Source organism: Vanellus vanellus (assembly GCF_965231255.1).
Source record: "Vanellus vanellus genome assembly, chromosome: 2".
Taxonomy (NCBI): domain Eukaryota; kingdom Metazoa; phylum Chordata; class Aves; order Charadriiformes; family Charadriidae; genus Vanellus; species Vanellus vanellus.
The window spans coordinates 15,310,317-15,331,345 of NC_138906.1; the positions used below are offsets into that span (position 1 = coordinate 15,310,317).

At 46.7% G+C, this 21,029-nt stretch overlaps 1 protein-coding gene across 1 annotated transcript; it reads left to right on the forward strand.

Annotated features, from left to right (window-relative positions):
• Window positions 1–820: 820 nt before the first annotated feature.
• On the forward strand, window positions 821–3,477 carry FZD8 (frizzled class receptor 8; the record flags this gene model as incomplete). Its single annotated transcript, XM_082499359.1, has 1 exon — window positions 821–3,477. The coding sequence occupies one exon, from the start codon at window positions 821–823 to the stop codon at window positions 2,837–2,839; it is 2,019 nt and encodes a 672-aa protein (XP_082355485.1). The 3' UTR covers window positions 2,840–3,477.
• Between the last annotated feature and the right edge of the window lie 17,552 nt (window positions 3,478–21,029).

The following is a 21,029-nucleotide window of genomic DNA, read 5'->3' on the forward strand; positions in this document are numbered from 1 at the left end:
GGGCTGGGGCCTGCACCCCCCGCCCCCCGCCCGACCCGACTGATAGGCGGCCGAGGCGGCGGGGCGGGGCTTGACGGCGCTCGCTATAAATATTCATGAGAGCGCGGCGGCCGGAGCGGCGCTGCCGGGGCCGGGGAGCGAGAAGTTGCGCGGAGGCGCTGCCGCGCTTCAGCCCCGCGGCTCAGGTGGCGCGATCGCGGCCAGGGGCGCCCGGCTCGCCCCGCCGGCAGCAGCGCAAGGAAGGCGGAGAGTAAGGACCGGCTGGCTGGCGGTCGCCCACAGAGCCGGGTGCTCGGGCGGGCGGCAGGAGGATCCGCTCCGGCCGCCCCAGCACCGGCCTCGCCGCTGCCCGCCCGCTCGGGGCGGTGGGAGCCCGGCGCCGCGGGGCGCATCACCGCCTGTTCCCCGGGACGCCTCAGCCATCTTGACCGCGCCGCGCGAGGGCTGACGGCGAAACTTCTCCTCGGCCGCCGCCGCTCCGTGCCCGGCCAGCGCTGGAGCAGCGGCGAGAGAAGCGGCGACCCCCCCCTGCGCAGCCGGCCCCGCCAGGAGCGATGCGACGGCGGCTGAGGGGCCTTCCTTGAGCGGACCCCCTCTTCCCCGGTACCGCGCGGGGGCTCGGCCGGCGGCTCCCTCTCCCTCCTCCCGGGCGACGGAGCCCCGCGGGGGCTGCCAGCCCTCTCGCCTGCGGCCGGCACGGAGGGGGCCGCCCTCCGCCCCCCAGAGGGGTAGCCGGGGCGGGTGGGTGCTGTGGCGCGGCGCTCCCCGTGGCTGCTGAGCGGGACGGGAGAGGAGCCGGGGCCGCCGCCCGCCGCCGAGCATGGAGTGGAGTTACCTGTTGGAAATCACCTCGCTGCTCGCCGCCCTGTCCCTGCTGCAGCGCGCCGGCTGCGCCGCCGCCTCGGCCGCCGCCGCCGCCTCCTCCTCCTCCTCGGCCAAGGAGCTGTCGTGCCAGGAGATCACCGTGCCCCTCTGCAAGGGCATCGGCTACAACTACACCTACATGCCCAACCAGTTCAACCACGACACGCAGGACGAGGCCGGGCTGGAGGTGCACCAGTTCTGGCCACTAGTGGAGATCCAGTGCTCCAGCGACCTGCGCTTCTTCCTCTGCAGCATGTACACCCCCATCTGCCTGGAGGACTACAAGAAGCCGCTGCCGCCCTGCCGCAGCGTCTGCGAGCGGGCTAAGGCCGGCTGCGCCCCGCTCATGCGCCAGTACGGCTTCGCCTGGCCCGACAGGATGCGCTGCGACCGCCTGCCCGAACAGGGCAGCCCGGACACGCTCTGCATGGACTACAACCGCACCGACCTCACCACGGCCGCACCGCCGCCCGCCAAGCCCCCGCTCCGCGGCGCCAAACCCGGCGGCCCCGCCAGGGCGCCCCCACCCGCCGCCGCCGTCCCGCCGGCCGAGGCCCCGCGTAAGCCGCGGCCGCCGCCGCCCTGCGAGCCGGGCTGCCAGTGCCGGGCGCCCATGGTGTCGGTGTCCAGCGAGCGGCACCCGCTCTACAACCGCGTCAAGACGGGGCAGATCGCCAACTGCGCCCTGCCCTGCCACAACCCCTACTTCAGCCCCGACGAGCGCGCCTTCACCGCCTTCTGGATCGGGCTCTGGTCCGTGCTCTGCTTCCTCTCCACCTTCGCCACCGTCTCCACCTTCCTCATCGACATGGAGCGCTTCAAGTACCCCGAGCGCCCCATCATCTTCCTGGCCGCCTGCTACCTCTTCGTCTCCCTCGGCTACCTGGTGCGCCTGGTGGCCGGGCACGAGAAGGTGGCGTGCAGCGGCGGGGCGGGGGCGGGCGGCGCGGGGGCCGGGGCGGCGGCGGGGGCCGGCGGCGGCGCAGCGGCGGGGGCGGCGGCGGCGGGGGGGCGGGGGGCGGCGGGCGGTGCGGCCGAGCTGCAGCCGGAGCTGGCGGTGGCCGAGCACGTGCGGTACGAGAGCACCGGCCCGGCGCTGTGCACCGTGGTCTTCCTGCTCGTCTACTTCTTCGGCATGGCCAGCTCCATCTGGTGGGTCATCCTCTCCCTCACCTGGTTCCTCGCCGCCGGCATGAAGTGGGGCAACGAGGCCATCGCCGGCTATGCCCAGTATTTCCACCTGGCCGCCTGGCTGCTCCCCAGCGTCAAGTCCATCGCTGTGCTGGCGCTCAGCTCCGTGGATGGGGACCCCGTGGCTGGCATCTGCTACGTGGGCAACCAGAGCCTGGAGAACTTACGGGGCTTCGTGCTGGCACCGCTGCTAATCTACTTGGCCATTGGCTCCATGTTCCTGCTGGCTGGCTTCGTCTCCCTCTTCCGCATCCGCAGCGTCATCAAGCAGCAGGGTGGCCCCACCAAGACCCACAAGCTGGAGAAGCTGATGATACGCCTAGGCCTCTTCACCGTGCTCTACACCGTGCCAGCTGCCAGCGTGGTCGCTTGCCTCTTCTACGAGCAGCACAACCGGCCCCGCTGGGAGGCCACGCACAACTGCCCCTGCCTGCGTGACCAGCAGCCTGATCAGGCCCGACGCCCTGACTATGCTGTCTTCATGCTCAAGTACTTCATGTGCCTGGTGGTGGGCATCACCTCCGGTGTCTGGGTCTGGTCCGGCAAGACCCTCGAGTCCTGGAGGGCCCTCTGCACCCGCTGCTGCTGGGCCAGCAAAGGTGCTGCCGTGGCTGGGGGAACAGGGGCAGGAGCAGGAGGGCAGGCAGCAATCGCCGCAGCAGGAGGACTTGGGGCTGGAGGTGGTGGCTCCCTCTACAGCGATGTCAGCACCGGCCTGACGTGGAGGTCGGGCACCGCCAGCTCCGTCTCCTACTCCAAGCAGATGCCCCTGTCTCAAGTATGAAGAGGGGGAAAGAGGCCAAAGGTTAGGGAATGAGGGACACCGGCCTGCCTAAAATGCCCCCTCACTGTTTGGTGCCATTAATGAACCCCTAATGGTCCTTATTAGCCACAGCTTGTATAGAACAATGCAGCTGGCAGAGGTCCCAGGCTCCAGCCCCCTCCTTCTTCCCCTCCATTCACATGCAGGGAGCATGTACTTCAAGGAGCCAGCTTATTATTTTGCTGGCAGAAGAGGGTAGAGGCTCACCCGTGTCTTGCAGAGGGCAAGGCACAGCGGCTGCTGATTCACTCTGGACTAACAGCAGCTCTTCCCTCGTGGGAGGGAGGGTCTTCCCCCCATCCTGAGGGGGGAGTCTGCTGGGACTGCAGGTTTTTGGGATGTTGATGACCAGGCAAATGCCTTACAATACAGACTGAATCAAAACATGTCTTAATTATACACCCCAGCTAAATACGGGTTTCCTACATTAAAGGATGTATTTATATAATTATTTGTTACCTTGTACAGATGTGTAAAATATGTATATATCCAAAGCTATACAGTCTGTAAATTTTTTTTGTAAAAAAGTGTAGAGGCTACCCCTGTAAGAGCAAATACGAGTATTCTATTTTGTCAATAAAATGACTTTTGATAAATGACTTTTTCAAGCTTTTCCCCTACTCCTGCCCTGCTTATTCCAGCTGCTCTGTCTTTAGATGGTTCTATAAACTGCTAGCTACATTCATGCTCCAGTCACTTCTGTATAATAGATAGCTGCCTCTGTTGAAGCAGTGAGAGCCGTAGACACAAGGAAAACAAGTCATTGAACAAGTCATTCTGAAAAAGTGTTTGCCGAACCTGAGGTGCCTTACCATAGTTCTCTGCTTTCTGAAAGATGACAGTCTTTAAACTGAGCCTTTACAAAAGAGTCATCTCACATGGCATGTTAAGTATCCTTTTAAAATGGGTGTTATTTTAGGAATGTGCACACACACTTCTCATATCTGTTGTCTACACTTCTGTAAGCACCTGCCTTTCCGGGGATGCATTCTGAAGTGTAAAAGGTTAATGTTTTAAATTCATAGATCATCTACTACGGTGGAACAGCAAGTTCAGATTTGCTAGATCAATCTCTTAACAGATTAAACTAACATCTTAACCTTTCATACTTAACTTTTGTATATCAAATATGGTCCTTTTTCAAGAGAAAAGGTATTGTTCTTCTGTCAGGACTAAGCTAATTTATTTGAGCAGAAGGCTGTTGAATTAACAGAAGAATGCTTTGGCAATTGTTGAACTTTTTACCTGTCTGCCCAGTGGCTCAGAACATCATTCCTTTAAGAGGAGCTAAATGAATAGGGTTAATCTGTAGGGAACTTGGTTTCTTTTGAGTTTGGGAAAACTTTGATCTTTTCTCTTCACCAAACGTGATGTATAGGCTGAAGTTTCTTTCCCTGCTGCCTGGTTCCTCTTGTTGCAGACCAATTGGCCACCATGGAGCCTTAAAGTTCTTCAATTAAAGGGACGTGGGACTTTTTTTTTTTTTTTATTTTAAGAGGAAGACTTGTAACAGTTAGTGAACACCAGAGGGAAAAGGGAGAACAGCCTTTTAAACAGCTTTTCCCTGCATTGTTAGCCAGACCGCAGGCAGCAAGGCATGGCTTGGAGCATTATAGAAAAGAGCTATGAATGCCCTACAGGTGGTCTGCTCACATAATCTCCCCAATTTAAAACATTTTCCTTTACAGGACAATTGCATTACAAAACTCCCTTCTCTTTTGCTCCTAATTGAACGAAAGAACAACTACAAGATTTTCTTTAAAAACTAAGTATCTAAAAAAATAAAATAAAGTCTATTAACTACATTCTGATCTGTTTTCTAAAATGAGATTGCTTGGAATACCAGGAGTAAAAGCTGCATTAGACATCATTCCAGATATTTTTATGCCTTCTGCTTATATTCTGTCAAATTAGCAATCATTTAAAAGCAATTGGTTAGGTTGTGTGCTTGCAGTGAAAAGATAGCCCCAGGTCCCTTATTAACCTGTCAATCATGATAAGAGATGGGCAGCTACCCTACTAATGACACAGATATCAATCATGATTTGTGGGAAAAACCTTGTTCTATTGAGCACTGACTTGATTATTGGTGTCCTTTTCAAAGATCCCGTAACTTAATAGACTCCTTCACTTCTACAAAGTTATCGGGATCATGAAAAGGAGGAATTTAAAATGCCAATCTCTAACTCCTTGGAGGGAAAAGTAATTTTAACTACTCGAATGCAAAGGATGTTCCACTGGCATTTATGCACAGTGCCTATTTATACACCAATTGACCAGGATCAGAATACTGACCTACCTGTAAGTTGAAAAGGCCCTAGTATTTTCCTGTATTGCTGGAAACATTTTTTAACAGTTGTTGAAACATTTAAATCGACGTGGCAATTTTCCCTGCTGTCTGTGAGGCTAAGGTAGAGGTCTTCCTCCTGCTGGGGAAGCTCCACGTTTTGAAGCACAATCACTTCTTCAGATAAAAATCTGTGTTCCTTCCCCTCTAGTGGGTTCTAGCAAGGAAGACAGAGGGAAGATACAGCCACAACTATTCTGTGAGAATTTGTTTAGATAGGTTTCTCGAAGACTGCTGCTACAGGTTGCTAGTGCTGAGATAAAAGCATTTCTACTAAAAGATAGGAAGTAGCTCTGTGGCTTAACCTACCCTGGAATGAGCTAAGAGCTGCCGCAGGTGGACTTAGTCAGGAAAGCAGTCTCGGAGCTAAGTTAGGTTAACAAGATGCCTGCTTTGGCATTTGGAAATGACTGCATAATAATGCGAAGGTTAAACAATTAAGACAAAATTCCAATCACTAGAAACACAAACCTGGGGAAACAGTGGTAGAGAAGTTAATTTACAGGTTCAGATATTTGTGAATCAACATAAAATTTATGTCGGGGGGGGGAGGATCTGAAAAACCAACAGCAAGGCCTTTAGGTACACAAATAAAAATCCACAGCTACACAGAACTTCACATTATTATGATACCCTTTATCATACTTTAAATATAAATTTGGTATGAATATCCAAAATATATTGGTGAGGTGGTAGGAGTTACATGTTACCCGTCAAGGTCTGATGATAAAGCACCTTCTCCCTAAATTTGCCATAGAGTTACTAAAAACAGTCCCAGCAGACCTGTGGCCCAAGCCCTTGCCTGTGGAGCCGGAATGCCCTCAGCATCCCTGCTGGTGTAGGCTCACCCGTGGGCAGGGGCAGCACCCACACGCCCCAGTAACCGCACCAGCTCATGAGAGCTAAGGGACAGCTTTATTATTATAACTGATGTGGCTCCATAGCACAACTTGTATAGTAACATTTGGAGAGATGGACAGATGGCAACTAAGAGCCTCCTGCAGCTCACAGAGAGGTCTAACTGCTCCATTCAGGAGAGTGACCAAGCTAGCAGAGAAACATGGTTTGGGATGATTTTTTTTTTTCCTCTCTAATAAGCAACATACCTTTAGATCTAGTGTTCCTTTTCTTTCCAGGAGCCCTCTCTGCTTTACCTGTTACTGCTTCAAAAGGAAATCGGGGAGATCTTATCGCGGCCTTCCAATACCTAAAGGGGGCCTACAGGAGAGATGGGGAAGGACTTTTTACCAGGGCATGTAGCAATAGGATGAGGGGGAATGGCTTTAAACTGGAAGAAGGCAGGTTGAGATTAAACATTAGCAAGAAGTTTTTCACTTTGAGGGTGGTAAGGCACTGGCACAGGCTGCCCAGAGAGGTTGTTGAGGCCCCATCCCTGGAGGTGTTCAAGGCCAGGCTGGACATGGCCTTGGGCAACCTGGTCTAGCGGGAGGTGTCCCTGCCTATGGCAGGGGGGTTGGAACTCGATGATCTTCAAGGTCCTCTGCAACCTAAACCATTTTATGATTCTGTGAAATCCTGTGGATTATTCTCCTCCTGCTGTAAGGACTGAATAATCCTGTAGCCTCCAAAACAGCTGGCCCACCTGCCAGCAGACCTTTTAAAAAGAGGCAATGCCGTGCAGGTGTGCTGCAGAGCCTCAGGAGGGACACCACACCTCCCCTGGGCCCTGCTGCTGAGTCCGTGGGAGTGACCTGGAAGTTTCCTGTGACCTGCTCCAACATTTTCCCTGTGCAGGGGAAGCTTCCCTGGAGCTTTTATAATCAGTCATGGAAGGGACTTTAGACAAGGAGGAATTGGAAAATTTTTATATATTGAAATAATATGAATGTGGCCACACTTTCTGGCACACACGGAGTCTTCTTTCCTCCTTTCTTACACAGTATTTTAAAATCAAAGTATCGGGGTACTCATCCATCAAAGAGTTCTTCAAATGCGCTTGACTAGTCCTGAGAGGTCTCCCAGGTAGGGCAGGAAAGCTGGAGGCAGAGGCGCCTCTGTGCGCACACTACCCACAATGTGCTTCAGCCTGGCTTCGGAGCTCAGGCTCCTTCCAGATTCACTTGGGCAGACCCCTCGCTAGACACCTCCAGGTGGACTGTAGGAAAAAATTGACAACGTTTTTTCACAAGAGGAAACCAGTACTGGGAGCCAAAGCAGAATGCCCAAATTTAAAAAGGAGTCAGTAGCTGAGAAAAAAAATACCAGAGTCCTTGGGAGAATCCCAGGTCTACTTTAAAATATAAAAACTTCAATACAGGTAAGACCACAGTGACTGTGCTTACCACACTTCTTTCACAAACACTACATGCAGTGCAAAAGCCAAACCTAACCTGCCCAGTAAGTTAACCTTCTTAACCAATAAAGACATGGAATTTTATATGGGATAGACAGGCCACCTAACATGGTCAAAAAGCAAACTGGTGATAAGGAATGTTGAAAATGACAAAAGATGTTCCTGGAGTGAAAGCTCACCTGCAGTCATGATCATGCTGGAGAAAAGCTCGACATGGGCCAGTCAAACCAGCTTGTAGAACCACAACCAGTTTCCAAAGTGCCTGTTACAACCTGCCTGTAGCATGCCTTGCTCCTGCACCCGGTTTCCAGGGCCACACGCTTCTTCCACTCCCACCCACCATGGCCAACCCAACTTCTGGCCCAACAGGGAAGCAAGTGAGGAACAATCTCTCTCCATTGCCCATCCTGGCAATGATACAGAAAAGATAGCACACCTCTTCCTAGAATTAAAGAGGCTGGGCAACAAAGGTCACCCTGAAAGCAACAGGATAAGCCTAAGAAGAATAAAGTGATTTACAGATGATGGTCCAAGGAAGAACAATTAAACAGGGCAGACTCCCTACATGTGGTCCTGATGAGTTCTAGGCAGCCTTTAAGAGAACGCAATTAGAAATGTTCAGACAGCTCTATATATTTAAGCTTTTATAAATGCCCATCATTACCATAATCAGGTATACGAATTTCACTAGTTCAGCAGAAAGGATCACACATCATAAATGCTATGGTGGAATGGAAATAACTACTGTCTGGTATTAAAATGTGGAGCCATAATCTGAGGTGACTAAGGATAGTCAGATCACTTCAGAAACTAGTACCTAAGGTCAAATGCTGAACCAAGCTTTTTGTAGGCTGAGATAATACTTTTTAACTCCTACAAGCCTCTTATCTATGATCTCAAAACACTTTACACTCACTGGTGAATTAATAGTCAAATTTCTTCTTGGGAGACAAAGATTGCAGTAATAATACCCAGGCTAATGACACTTAAGTGCAAGTCTAAGGGAGGAACCTGGATTTCCTGCCTCTTCTGTGTTTTCAGTAACGCTCCATTTTACAAGCATGTCCTCGCACCTATGCCCTCCCCACCAGTTTCTCCCCAACAACCATCACCCAAAAGGGCCATAGTCCCATACGTCCGGAGTGTAGGCAGTTTCCCAGGCCCAGCACCAAATCCGTCACTGGTTTTCAGTAAAGCTGGCACTCTCAACCACCAGACCCATTGCTCCCTCCACAACTTATAAACTACGGTAGCCCTTACATGGGGCCTGGTGAGAGAGTCGATCCTCTTCATCAGGAAGACACGAAGAGATTTGAGGGAGTTAGGTGAACCGAAGGAGCCATCACGTTAGGCTTACCAGCCCAAATCTGGGCTACTTATGCTGAAGGGATGAAGTTAAATCGGCTTTTAAAAGTCTTGAGAAAAATTACTCCTTCTTGCCATACTCTAAGGTGGGCAGGGATGGAAAAGACTGTTTACAACAGTTTTGGAATTGCGTCGGGTAAGAAATCCCGGCGAACGGAGGCACTCCGGTAGGAACGGCGTGCAGCAGGAGCCCCGGCGGGGGACGCGGGGAGGGGGCCCGCCGCTCTGCTGGCATCCAGCAGTGCCCTCAACTGGGAGAGACTGGGAACTTCACCCCGAGGCCCTTCCACCGCGTCCTGCTCTCGCAGGGCTCCCCGGCTAAGGTTCTCAACCTTTTCCTCGGCTTCTCCTCTCCCTTCGGTGCGTGGCGGAGGCCGTGGCGTGGGTGCTGTCGCCTTCCCCGTCCCCCTGCCTGCTGGGGGCGGTGGGTAGCACAGCCCCGGACCTGCCCGCTGCCCCTGCGCGGCCCAATTGCTGCGACCCGCCGGGCAGCCCAACAAGCAGAGAAAAATACACAGCCAAGACGTCCTTTTTTAAAAACACAGCTCTGCAAGAAAACATACATTTAGTCAGAAAGACGTGGGCAAGTTACTCTACGTACCCAATATGTTATAAAGGTGAAAGCTGCACTGTCTCTCTTGGACAGTGTCTGATTTTTTTAATACGTTGCAGAAAAAGAATATGGTTCTTCTCCAATCATTTTTGCCTTGTGTGACTTGTTAGATGCTTTTATGTGTGTTTTAAATGCTTTCCCTAGATGTTATTTCCTCCAAACATTTGTCCTTGCTGAATTAAACCCAACGTTTTTCTCAATTACTCAACAAAGTCTCAATTACTTTTTCTCCTTGATATTTTTTTTCCAGTGAATACATCTACACCTAAAATGTCCCATTTTCACATCTTCTGAAATGAGAAAGAATAACGTTTGTGATATGAACTGACTTGATTCAAAATGTATGTTAGACATGATACCGTCATCATTTTTCAGTGGTTGCAATCTAAATGGTCTCTTTCAATGTAAATTAGAAAATGTCGCAATCTGGTTGATGAAATAAACGACCGGCTTTGGCTTTCAGCCTGAATGTAGGGTGGGAAGAAAATCAAATCTGACTTTTTGTAAGGGAAGGGGAAATGTTTGCCATTCAGCTACAGAACCTGCAGCTTTGGGCGGCGCATGTTCTGTACGTTGCTGCCATCTGGAGCTACAGCCTCCCAGCGCCACGGAGAGGGGAGACCAGTCTCTCTGCAGGGAGCTGCATTATTTTCTTTCCCCGAACTTGTTGGGCAGAAAACACATTTACAGTTGTGATTTTTAAGCTGAAGTTACTTTTTCGCAAAACTCTAAGGAAGCGATATTTTGCCTATAATGATTTGGAAAATCACAGTTTTCAAGAATCTGGAGCGGGGCATTAGGAACAGTCAGATCAGGAAACGGCAGAGACCCACAAGGAGCTTCATTGCTGCCATCCTCCAGCTCATTAGTGTACGAGAATTGTGTGTGTTGTTTTTAGCAGCTAAAGAGTTATTTATGGCTTCTATGTTCTCAAGCCAAAGTGAGTGAGGGGTGCAACCAGGGCAAACGCATCAGAGCAATGCAAATCACTGACAAGGCATCATGAATGCAAGCTGAGCAGAATTTAAATACAATCCATGAATGAGAGGAAAGATTTGCATGAGGGAAAGAATCATTAGAATCTGATTTAACAAGCAGTATATAAAATGGGCCTTTGCAGCTTAAAATGAAGCAAAGCACATTCACGTTATACATTCTTAATGAAAAAAAAGCAAAATCACAAAAAACCTAATTTATAGTAGAGCTTGGAATAGAAATGGTTTTCACAGAATACCTTTAGATCCTGATTCAGAAACTTGTGCTTGATTGCTTTCTTGAATAGAAGTGGATCGTAAGCATGTAGGGTGGTAAGGACTATTTAAGTGCATGCCAAAGTCCTATTGACTTCAGTGAGGTTTTATAAGATGCTTAAAGTAAGCGCATGCGTAAATGTTTTCCTGAACCTGAGTGCTTTTCTGCATTAGGGTTTAACTCATGAATTTACCAGTGCCTTCAAACATAATTTCTTCTGGGAAAATAAGTTAGATGAGAATTAAAAATATATATGTATACATATATAGTTCTGCATGTCTTAAAAGAAGGTAACGGAGAATTATTCTGGGTAGAATTATTCAGGATAGAATTTTCTGTAAGGTCCAAAAGCCAACAGTCAAAAATCTGTGGAAGTTGAAAGTGAGTAATGTTCACAGAGCAACTTTCAGAGACTCTCTGCTGGCTTCATCCCAACCAAATGATGGAAGATTCTGAATATAAGGTATATAGATAATGGCAGTCTTTTGGAAGAAAAGGGTTATGCTATTTTACATTAAGTGATATCATATTTTAGCTTTGAGAAAAGCAAGAGAATTGCTTTTAAGAAACTCCTGCCTTTTTTTCATTTCCAGGCAGTTGTCACAAACACTAGGTAGAACAAACTTTTATTTAATGTCTCCTGAAATGCAGTGTGTCTGCCTCAAAATACCTTCTCTTTTGAAGCAATGGATGAGGTGGCAGATTCTGATGTGCTGTGTTTTCTGATAATAAGAGATAATATGTCTCTGTCCACACTGGACAATCTTATTGTTTCTATTGAAGCATTGATCCAGCTGCATATTTGCATCTCCTAGTTCTTGTGGAACTACAGCGCTTCTTTTTATGCACTTCTCTCAAGTAAATAATTAGCAACAGTATACATGAGAATTAAAAGAGCTCAGTCTACAGCTGTGGCCATATTGACTGTACTTGTGAAAGTTAGACTTAAGTGTCAATTTTTCTTATGGCATTTTAGAAGATTTCAGGGTGTTGCAGTGGTGACTTGCAAGATGTCTGGTTGAAATCTATGAAAGGCATCACCAGTGTAATTTTGTTTTTCCTGCTCTTTTCCTTAATAATTCTACTGTGAAAATGTTTGACATCATATGATATTCCAGGTCAACAGCAATACTATTCTCCTGACTTGGGTTTCTCTGTCTCTTTTGGTGAGTAAAACCAATATCACATTTGGTGGCAGGTAGCATCTTCTACAGTAGTACTCCTCCAGCTGTGATCATTGCTTAACTATTTCTCAATATTTTCATACTTTTCTTTTTTCTTTTTTCTTCCCCCCTCCCCCCCCGTAAGTGCCATGTTTAGGTGAAGGCTGAGGTTCAGCTCAAGACTAAGACATCTAAATGCAAGTGGGTATCTAAATATGTGTTGTTTGCTTGGTTGGTTGTTTTTTTTTTTTTAAAAAGTAAGCTATTACATAAATCTCTGTTGTAGTCAATAGAGTGTTAGAGTGTTAGTAATATAGTCAGTGGGTCCTGGCAGGTGAGTCAATTCCCTCTAAAGTAAACTTGTGGGCCTTAATTCAATTGCACAGACATAGGGTCCAGTTGGTCCTGGAGACTCCTATCCAGTTTCTACCCGCCTCTCCAAATGATGATGGGTCTCCTGTAATTTTCTGTCATGTCTGAAAGCCCCAGGTGAATATCTCAGTTACCCTCTGGCAACACTAATAAAATAGGATACCTTTTGTGAGCAACTGATTGGAGCCCAGATCTGGATTTGACCTGATCTCCTTGGAGAGTAGTGGGAGTTTAGACACCTACCTCAGAGCTGTGTGACAGAACGTAGGTGACTTAATCTTGAGCTGAACCCTGCCAAGAAGGTCTGGTGATTCTTTTTATCAGCCACACCTCTGTTGCAAGATTTCGGTATTTTCTCGGTGGTAGATTCTTTAATTGCTGTTTCCTCAAGCTTTAGACTTTTTTTGCTGGGCTCTGTCATGTCTTTGCACAAGCTGGTACATTTTATTGTTTTGATTGTTCAATAGAGAAGTAGTTCCGTAGCCACTGGTCTGGCCTCTTTGACACTCTTAAAAGCACTCTGCACACTGTCTGCTAAGGATTTGGGAGGGGCCGGTCTTGATGAGGCCTTTCATTGGTATAATCATAATCTATCTGGTAAAATCATAATTTATTGAAGCATACTTTGGCCGTCCCCTCTCTTGTCTGCAATGATATCCATGTACTTTCTTCTACCTCTTTGCAGTATATTAACTTCTCTGTTCATTACTTTAAAATTTATTTTGCTGCTGCTTCGTTTCTTGGCAACATTTTAGGGAGGCTATTGTTTACTTTGGTTTGCTACCTTTCTTCAGTTTTCTTTGTTTACCCAGACTTTAGGTTGGCTTAGAGTGCATAACAACATATCTTGAAACCGTGCAAGTTCCATCAGTTCCTCTAGAGAGCAGCAAATATGTTCAAATAAAATAGCAACACGCTTCAACCCAATGTTCCCTGAAACACTCACAACCTTTGTTAACTGAGCTAGCTAAGTACTGATAAAGAGCAAAGAACTGCAAGGAATGGAGGTCCTATACCCGAGTCTGGCATTTTCAAACACTGTCTGAGAACTGTCCTAGCCCTGGCTAGGGCCACTTGGTGTGGATGCAGCCCCCTGCCCTCTCTAAAAGCCCTGCCCGAGCCCAGCCCAAACTCACCAACATCTTATGGCAGAGGGGAGAACGAAGGCAATGGTGGTGCAGCTTGGCCCAGGGACCAGCCTTGGATGCCCACCAGATCTGTGGGCTGTAAAGCTTCCCGTCTTTACTCACTGTTGGCCAAGAGGAAGCACTCGCTTTCTGAAAAACACCCACAAGTTCTCCATTCCTCATGGCCATCAGTGGGCGTTTGACAGATGGGGCTTTGTCTCCTGGTGTGCACTAGGGTTTAAGGGAACTCGGCACCTGACAGAGCATCACAATTATTTTTTTTTAAAGAAAAATTGTCATAGTAATGAAAATTCTTCCCAGCTGTAGATCTCTTCAGACTAACACCACCATGTGTTTGGACCAAAATAATACACAAATCTTTAAAAGAAGGACAAAGCTCCCCCTGTTCTTTAAGATCAATCTCCAAAGCAAAACTGACAATTGCCTAAGCACTCGCACAGCTGACACGGACCTAACAGCAAAGCAAACTCCTTCTAATGGGAAAACCCATAAAAACACTCTTGTGTTTGCAGACCTGTCTCTGGTAAGGTTTTCTGCCAGTGAAGCTTCTGGGCCTGTGCTCGACTTTGTATTGACTGTCTAAAGCACCTTTTGCAAAGGTTTTTCTCTCAGGTATAAGCCTGGCCAATTAAGCCAACTTAAGCCACCCCAGATCTGCAGAAGGCCTAATGGTCACAAGTGGAGCAGCTTTTCCTCACCGTTTTCTGTGACCCACACTACATTTCATCTCCACTACCAACGCTCCTGGTGGCATTCGCTTCAAATTACCAGGTACTGGGGTAAAAATGGGAACCACCTTCCCCAGAATAACCACCTGAGCTCTGGTAAATGTGAAGGGCTCTAAGAGATGGCTCTGGATGGACAGAAAACATTGCTGGTGTAAGAGCTACTGCCAAGACCACACTGAAGCAAAGGATTGAAACCCCTTCTGGAAAAGGGACGTACCATGTGTTGGGGGCTAGGCCAGGGTACAGATGGGCTGGCCTGTGACAAAACTGGAGGGGCTGGAAGAGATGGGAAGCGGATAGGACCTATATGCATCTTCCATTGCTTGCCTCAAGGAATGTTCACCTCATCCTGGTACGCTAGTGCAATGTGAGGGAAAGGGGTGAAGGCAGGCAAAGAGGGGAAATACAGCAAGAGGGAATGCTCTGTATGCAGCTGAAGACCATGTTTATCACCACATTTTCCCTACTCCTGGGTCATCCTTCATACCAGGATCCTGCCTCTTCAGTCACCACATGGCACAGGCTAGCTTCTGCTGGTTGGCTGGAAAGTAAAGAAAGGCACAGTCGGATACAGCAACAGGCGGTCTGGTAAAAAAGTTCTGCCTTATTTTTGGAAACACGCTTTGCCAAAGATCCTGAAAATGGTGGAAGTGGTACCCCAGGGCGGGTGGTGAAGGCTGTACCTTGCTGCTTTTTGAGATGCAGCTGGGGCAGCATCATGTGCAGCAGTGTACTGGAAAACCACAGCCCTCTGCACCATGAGACCCCACCTGGTATTGAGGCAGACAGAATATAAAGAGACTGGCAAAACTGGAAGAAGCTGACCCTCACTAGCACTTTCTCTTCACAAATTAATTCCTGCAAACACTTACAGGTACGCTGCATGGTGGTGTGCCAAATTGCAGGGAAGACTCACCCAAGAGAGCTCAGTCCTCCCCAAGATGGTACGTGAGGTCTTCTGTCAGACTGACTGAGGCACCCATACCTTCATGATATTCTTTATACAGTCTAGTTTCAATGGAAGATCCTGCTAAATTTATCTATAGTTAACTTTGCAGACACAGAGGTGTGCATGCAATTGTATTGCATATCTGCTAACGGGTTGCCCTGCAAGCGGCCCTTAGCTTTGTAAAGTTCCTCAATGTAATCCTATATTTGTTTCAACTAACCTACTAATTTCTTGTGAATGAACAGCAGTACCCCATGTTTAAGGTCCTCAGTCTGTGTTGGCAGGGGCCTGCAGGCTGCCTGCAGGAATCGCAGTGGGCAGCTCTGTGGGGACTGGAAAGTCCTGAAATTTATCTTTTGGTGTCCCAGGTGACCCGTTCTTGTGATGATTGAGTGTACACTCCAAAACCAGGGCAAAATTTGTGTAGGATATGGTGTCAGAAGCAGTGTGGACCCCAGGTCCAGCAACAAGAGTATTACCCACTGGTATCAACAAGGATTTCAACAGAAGCGAACAGCTTAAATGTTTTGCTTTACCTTTAATTTATAGGATCTTTGGGTTATACCAGCAAAAATTCTCAAAAGGTAAAGTGTGCTGAGCCAAATTGTTTCTGGAAGTGAGCCTTGTAGGAATATTTTAGGAATCTCATGTAAGAATAAAACAACTGCTTGGATGTTTTAATCAACTCCTTTTTTTTTTATGTGAGAGAAGTACTGTCCTGAGGAGGAATGAAATGTCAGCTGTCGCGTTTAAACCATGCTGGTACCACTTTAAGGGTTTTTGCTAAAGTACAGAGCGCTAACGAAATAGGAAACATGAGACTGTTGTTCTAAGTTGTCAATATTTCTGTCCAGAAGTCATGAGATATGTTGCTCAGATAGGGGTAATTTGGAGAAATTATTTCCTATTTATCTGCACATTTCAGTCTGTTGCTATAGACTGAAAATTGAGATGGATTTCTTCTAAATTGAAGTAGCTCTGTGTTTCACACAACTCCAGGCCATGAGGTGGATAATTATTGCCCTATCTATCTATCTATCTATCTATCTATCTATCTATCTATCTTCATTACAGAAAAAAATCTGTGTTTATATCATTCCTTAACTTAGGGTCATCTTTTGAATTTCATATGGGTCTCTGCTCCGCGGAATCAGTTCTGAGTGACTGGTGGGAGACAGGAGTGGGGCTGCAATGCAGATTCTGTGGTTTTCTCCAGTCATTCAAAGATCAGTCTGTGGTGAACCTGCACAAAGAGGTATCTATCAATGCATCACATTTGGTAAACTGTGTTATAGATATTCCATGTTTATGTTTCAGAAGAATGCTTTGGAGAGCGCCTTGCTGAGGCAGAAGAAAAGCTTGGATTTGTTAGCCAATGTATACATGAGTTGTCCATCTGCCTACCTTTGAACATCTCCACTAGGCCTTCAAGGATACCACAGAGCTTTAGGAAAAAGCAGGTACCAGAAAGTGAGAGCTAAATGCACTGTATATGGTCTGTCAGAAGGAAAAATCCCTCACGCTGAATGAGCAGAAGGAGTAGGTGTTTAGTGGGTGTGTAATTTGTCAAGACAAGGAAGGCATTGCTTAACAAGCCTGGTGGGGCTTTAAAAGCATCTTATCCTGGTTTCTCTTAAAAAAAAAAAAAATTAAAAAAATATTGCCTATCTTCAGTACAAGTAAAAGGCAGGAAACCACAGAGGAAAATAAAAAAAAATAAAAATCCTTCTGCTAGGTCAAAAACGTCTGTTTCTTTCCATTATTGTTATTTCTTTGCCACAAGTAACATGTTCAGTGAAAGAAAATCCCCGAACACATTCTGGTGTGTGGCGCATAAAGTCTCACAGGCAAAATAAATGTTACACACATAGAAAAGTCAGAAGTGAAAGGACTCACTTCTGATTGCTGACCACAAATCCTCCATCTTTCTTGAGGGCACCATATACAAACTTCATTTCCTAAAGAAAGGCTCAGAATCTGCCATCATCTTCACTAAGTAAATTGTTCATCAGTGAAAGCTTTTCAAAGCTAATCCACTACTCAACCTGAAGTGTTAGCTGCAGAACCTGAGTTAGAGACAGCTCTCTACCTCCTGGCATTTCCACGTTGTGAATGGCACAGGATCATAAAACAGTCCTTGGAGTTAGCACTGGGTGTGTTCTCCAACTATAGTTGGCCTGGGACATCCTGCCTGGCAACAGCAAATGGAAGAAAACAGAAGGGGATGTGGGAGAAAGCAAAAGCTAGTGAAGTGGATTGTGATTGTAATCTACCTACATGGATGCTGGATAATTTTAATTGTAGAGGTAGAGTTCATACTTTCCGATCAGATTTCTGCCTCGGTGAACTAATTTTTCAGAACTGGCGTTGCAGTGCATCACACGCCAAGAGTTCATGCTATGACTTTGAACAGAGACCATCTAATCTGCAGAACTTTTTAGCTACTCAATTACAGTGTAAGAGCAGTACATTGTAAAATTACTTCTTTATCAGTTGAACATCAGGCTATTAAAAGCACTACAAAAGACAGAAGAAAGAGCAGCCTTTTCAACTACTCTGCTTTCCTATTTTTGGAGATGTATTTCTTTATTATCCTAAAATACTACAAGCAGGAATAATTTATCTGTTCTCCATTGTAATAACGACATTAAAATAAAATAACGTGCAATTAATATCCTCTTTAATGATCTCTTCTAGAAAGATAATCACTGCAATAACGATGTATCACATAAGGGCAGATAATTTTAATAACTTGAAAGAATACACTAAGGATCTCTCTACATTGTTAACTTCAGATTTAATACTTATTCTGGTCTGAACTGAGAGATCCATGGAGAACAACTGCTGCTAATGGGAAATTATGCATTCCCTAGACACCTGTCTACAGTGTAGTTCACAAGAGAGAGTTGCAGCTTTCCATTATGCTGATGACAGTAAATCAAAGTGACCCAAACTGGAGTGTGAGGAAAGAGTTCTTTAAAACATGCTAATACTGTAGAAACTCCCAGTGATGCTTGATTTTGCTGCATAGAGAACATGGATATTCTGAGTCTCCAGCAGCCTAGTAGATACTTATTAAGCAAGAGAAGTGCTATGATGCAGTTGAAGATACTAAGAAAACAACATTTTTTTTAGGCATTTTATAATTTTCTAATATTTTATTTTTCCCTGTGTGAAAACTATTTTATCACAGATTTCCCAAGCAGTTCCAACTTGTATTTCCAGGGAGCTCAATTTCTTTCTGTATCGTCTCATTTTCAGTACCACATGAGACTGAATAAGCGATATATGCAGCTTATGTATTGTTCCATAAACCCGCCTCACGCTGCAAGTGGTACCTGCGCTGCAGCTATGGCAGCCTTGACTGAATGCAAAACAAAGCTTCCTGAGGGCAGGATTAGGAGTATTGTGTTTTCAACACATCTTCAGAAATGCTTTTCTGAAGTAGATGGGTTAAGAAAAGATTAAAACATACATGGGCAAACTTAACAAGCAGCTTTTGTAACATTTTTCTGAGTACGAGACATGTTCTAGAAGGACTTACAAAACCAATTCACAAATTTTAAAGACCTAATCTTTGCTTCAACAGCAGAAAATCTTGTTGCTTCATTGCTCCACATCAATTACTTCTTTTACTCACTCTTTCCAGGACTTCTAGACATCTTCACAGTACCTTAACATTCGGCCATATTGAATATAAGGAGAAATTAGAGATGTTCCTCTTTGTTCTTTCAAGCAGATCTTCTTTCCCGTTTCCTCCTCCCCACTGCAGACGCCCCTGCCAACGATCTCTTCTCATTGCTTGAGCTGCGGAAGCTCAGAATAGTTCAAACACATTTGCACATCTTCCCTTGGTCGTCCCTTGCTGGCAGATCCACCCAGTTTGTAAACACATGTCTTTGTAACTAATGAATACAAGGTGGAAATAGTTGTTAGAAGAGAGTCACAGACGTTCCCTTAGGAGTAGGTTGCTGATGCCAGAAAATTCTATTCGCTCCCCACTGAAAAGCCCATACAAATCCTGCTTTTTTAGTATGCAGTTTTTATAAACACATTAAGTGCTTATTGCAGTGGCTCTGAATTATGAGTCAAAGGGTCCACAAGTCCTAAAAGCAGTCGGGTCTGCAGCCGAGTGACACAAACCAAAGGCCGCAACCTCACAACAAGAAACTGCAAACGGAATAAGGAAGAAATTCAGTAATTTCCTTTTCCATTTCAGACACAGACAGGATCTTTCTGATTAGAAGTGAGACTCCTTAGTCATTAAAGGATGTCTAGCTAGAGACACCAAAAGGCAAACTGTGTCCAGCCACAACGCATTTATTATTTATCCAACCCTATTTATATCTCACGCTGAGGGATTTACGTGATAGACTAATCCACATTTGTTCCTTGCATTCCTTCTCACAGCTGAGAAGATGCAATGAATCATAAAAGGTTTCATTGTTGCAATGTTTTGTCATGGTATGTGTAATCAGCGCAGACCCCGTTAAAGAGGCTTTGGAGGATGAGAAGTTTAAATATTTAATGTTTTTCTGCCTGTGATAAGCTTAATAATTAATGCTGCTCCTACCCTGGAAATGACAAATGATACAACAAGCACGTATGATAAAAGAAACAAACACAGCTAATAGAGAGGGAAACTTTACTTAGAAGCTAGTAATTAAAAACCTCTGTTGCATACCTCAGGATCCCAAAGTACTTTGCGGGCAGAAGTAAATTCTGCCTCCTGACCCAAAGAGCAGTTCTGTCTGTCTATTAAGCTACCTAATTTTTGAAGGGATGCAGAAGATAAGGGATAATTAAGTGCTAGTCTTTACCTTGCATGTGTGAGGAATGATACATAGACATTATGAGCCAAACTGTCTTAAAGACATCTGCACCCGCAGGAGAGAAAAAGAACAATGTGAAAGCTGTTGTCCCTTGACGGTATGCACAGAGGGGCCAGCCATTAAGTCATTACAGAAATTTGTTATATGGCAGAGTAAGAGCAAGGCTGGATCTGTGCCTGTTTACTCCTTTGCATGGGTCTAAATGGAGAGGGAGCTCCTCCAGCTCCAAGCAGCGTCCACACATACCGGCTCTTGCCACCCTCCGAGTAATCTGTTTCGTAAGACACTAACACCAGTACGTTTCTCTGAGCACACGCTCCTCTACGTCCACTCCCACTGCTGATCTGCAGGTATACGCAACCTTCAACCCCCACTGACTTGCAGCTAAAAGAAAATTCAGCTCTCGCACCGCTGTGCTTCACTGCCGGACCACGCTTATGTAAATGCAACAGAATTAATGCTCGGGTACAAAGCATGACAGTAATAAAATCTTCCGTGAGTCACTCAGTTTACACACGTTTTCAAATGATTAGCATTAAAAGTCTGTCAGACAAAGAGGGTGAGCACTTCGATATAGACATTGCCGCTATATCCTTCTCTCGAGGTACAAACTGTTTTCCCTAAGCCCAGGTCCGAGATAATCGCATTGTGGGAGAAATAGGTTTATCTAGAAAGTGATTCATCTTCAGAGATGCCTAAACCAGGTCAGGTGATGCATTCCCCCTACTGAAATCAAGAGCCCGGTGTGACCATTTCGGATTGAGACGCGTAACACCTTGTAGACGTGCGAGCAGTCCGTGTACGCTCGTGCCGAGTCAGCAGTGCCAGGGCACGGGCACTGGCGCTCAGTCCCCTGCACTGTCAGCCTGCTGGAGCTCTCCCTGACACGCACCTCCTCGTCTTCTCCTGAGCAATTCTCGAGCACAGGACCATTTGCAAGAGCCAATCTGGATGCAGCCACCCTGTTTTGGAGGCTAAGGGAGTTAAATAACTCAGATGTGGTCAGACTGTGCCAGTTGACCTTTAGGGTCCGAGAAAGGTACTGCTGTGGCGTTGCTAACTAGGATAG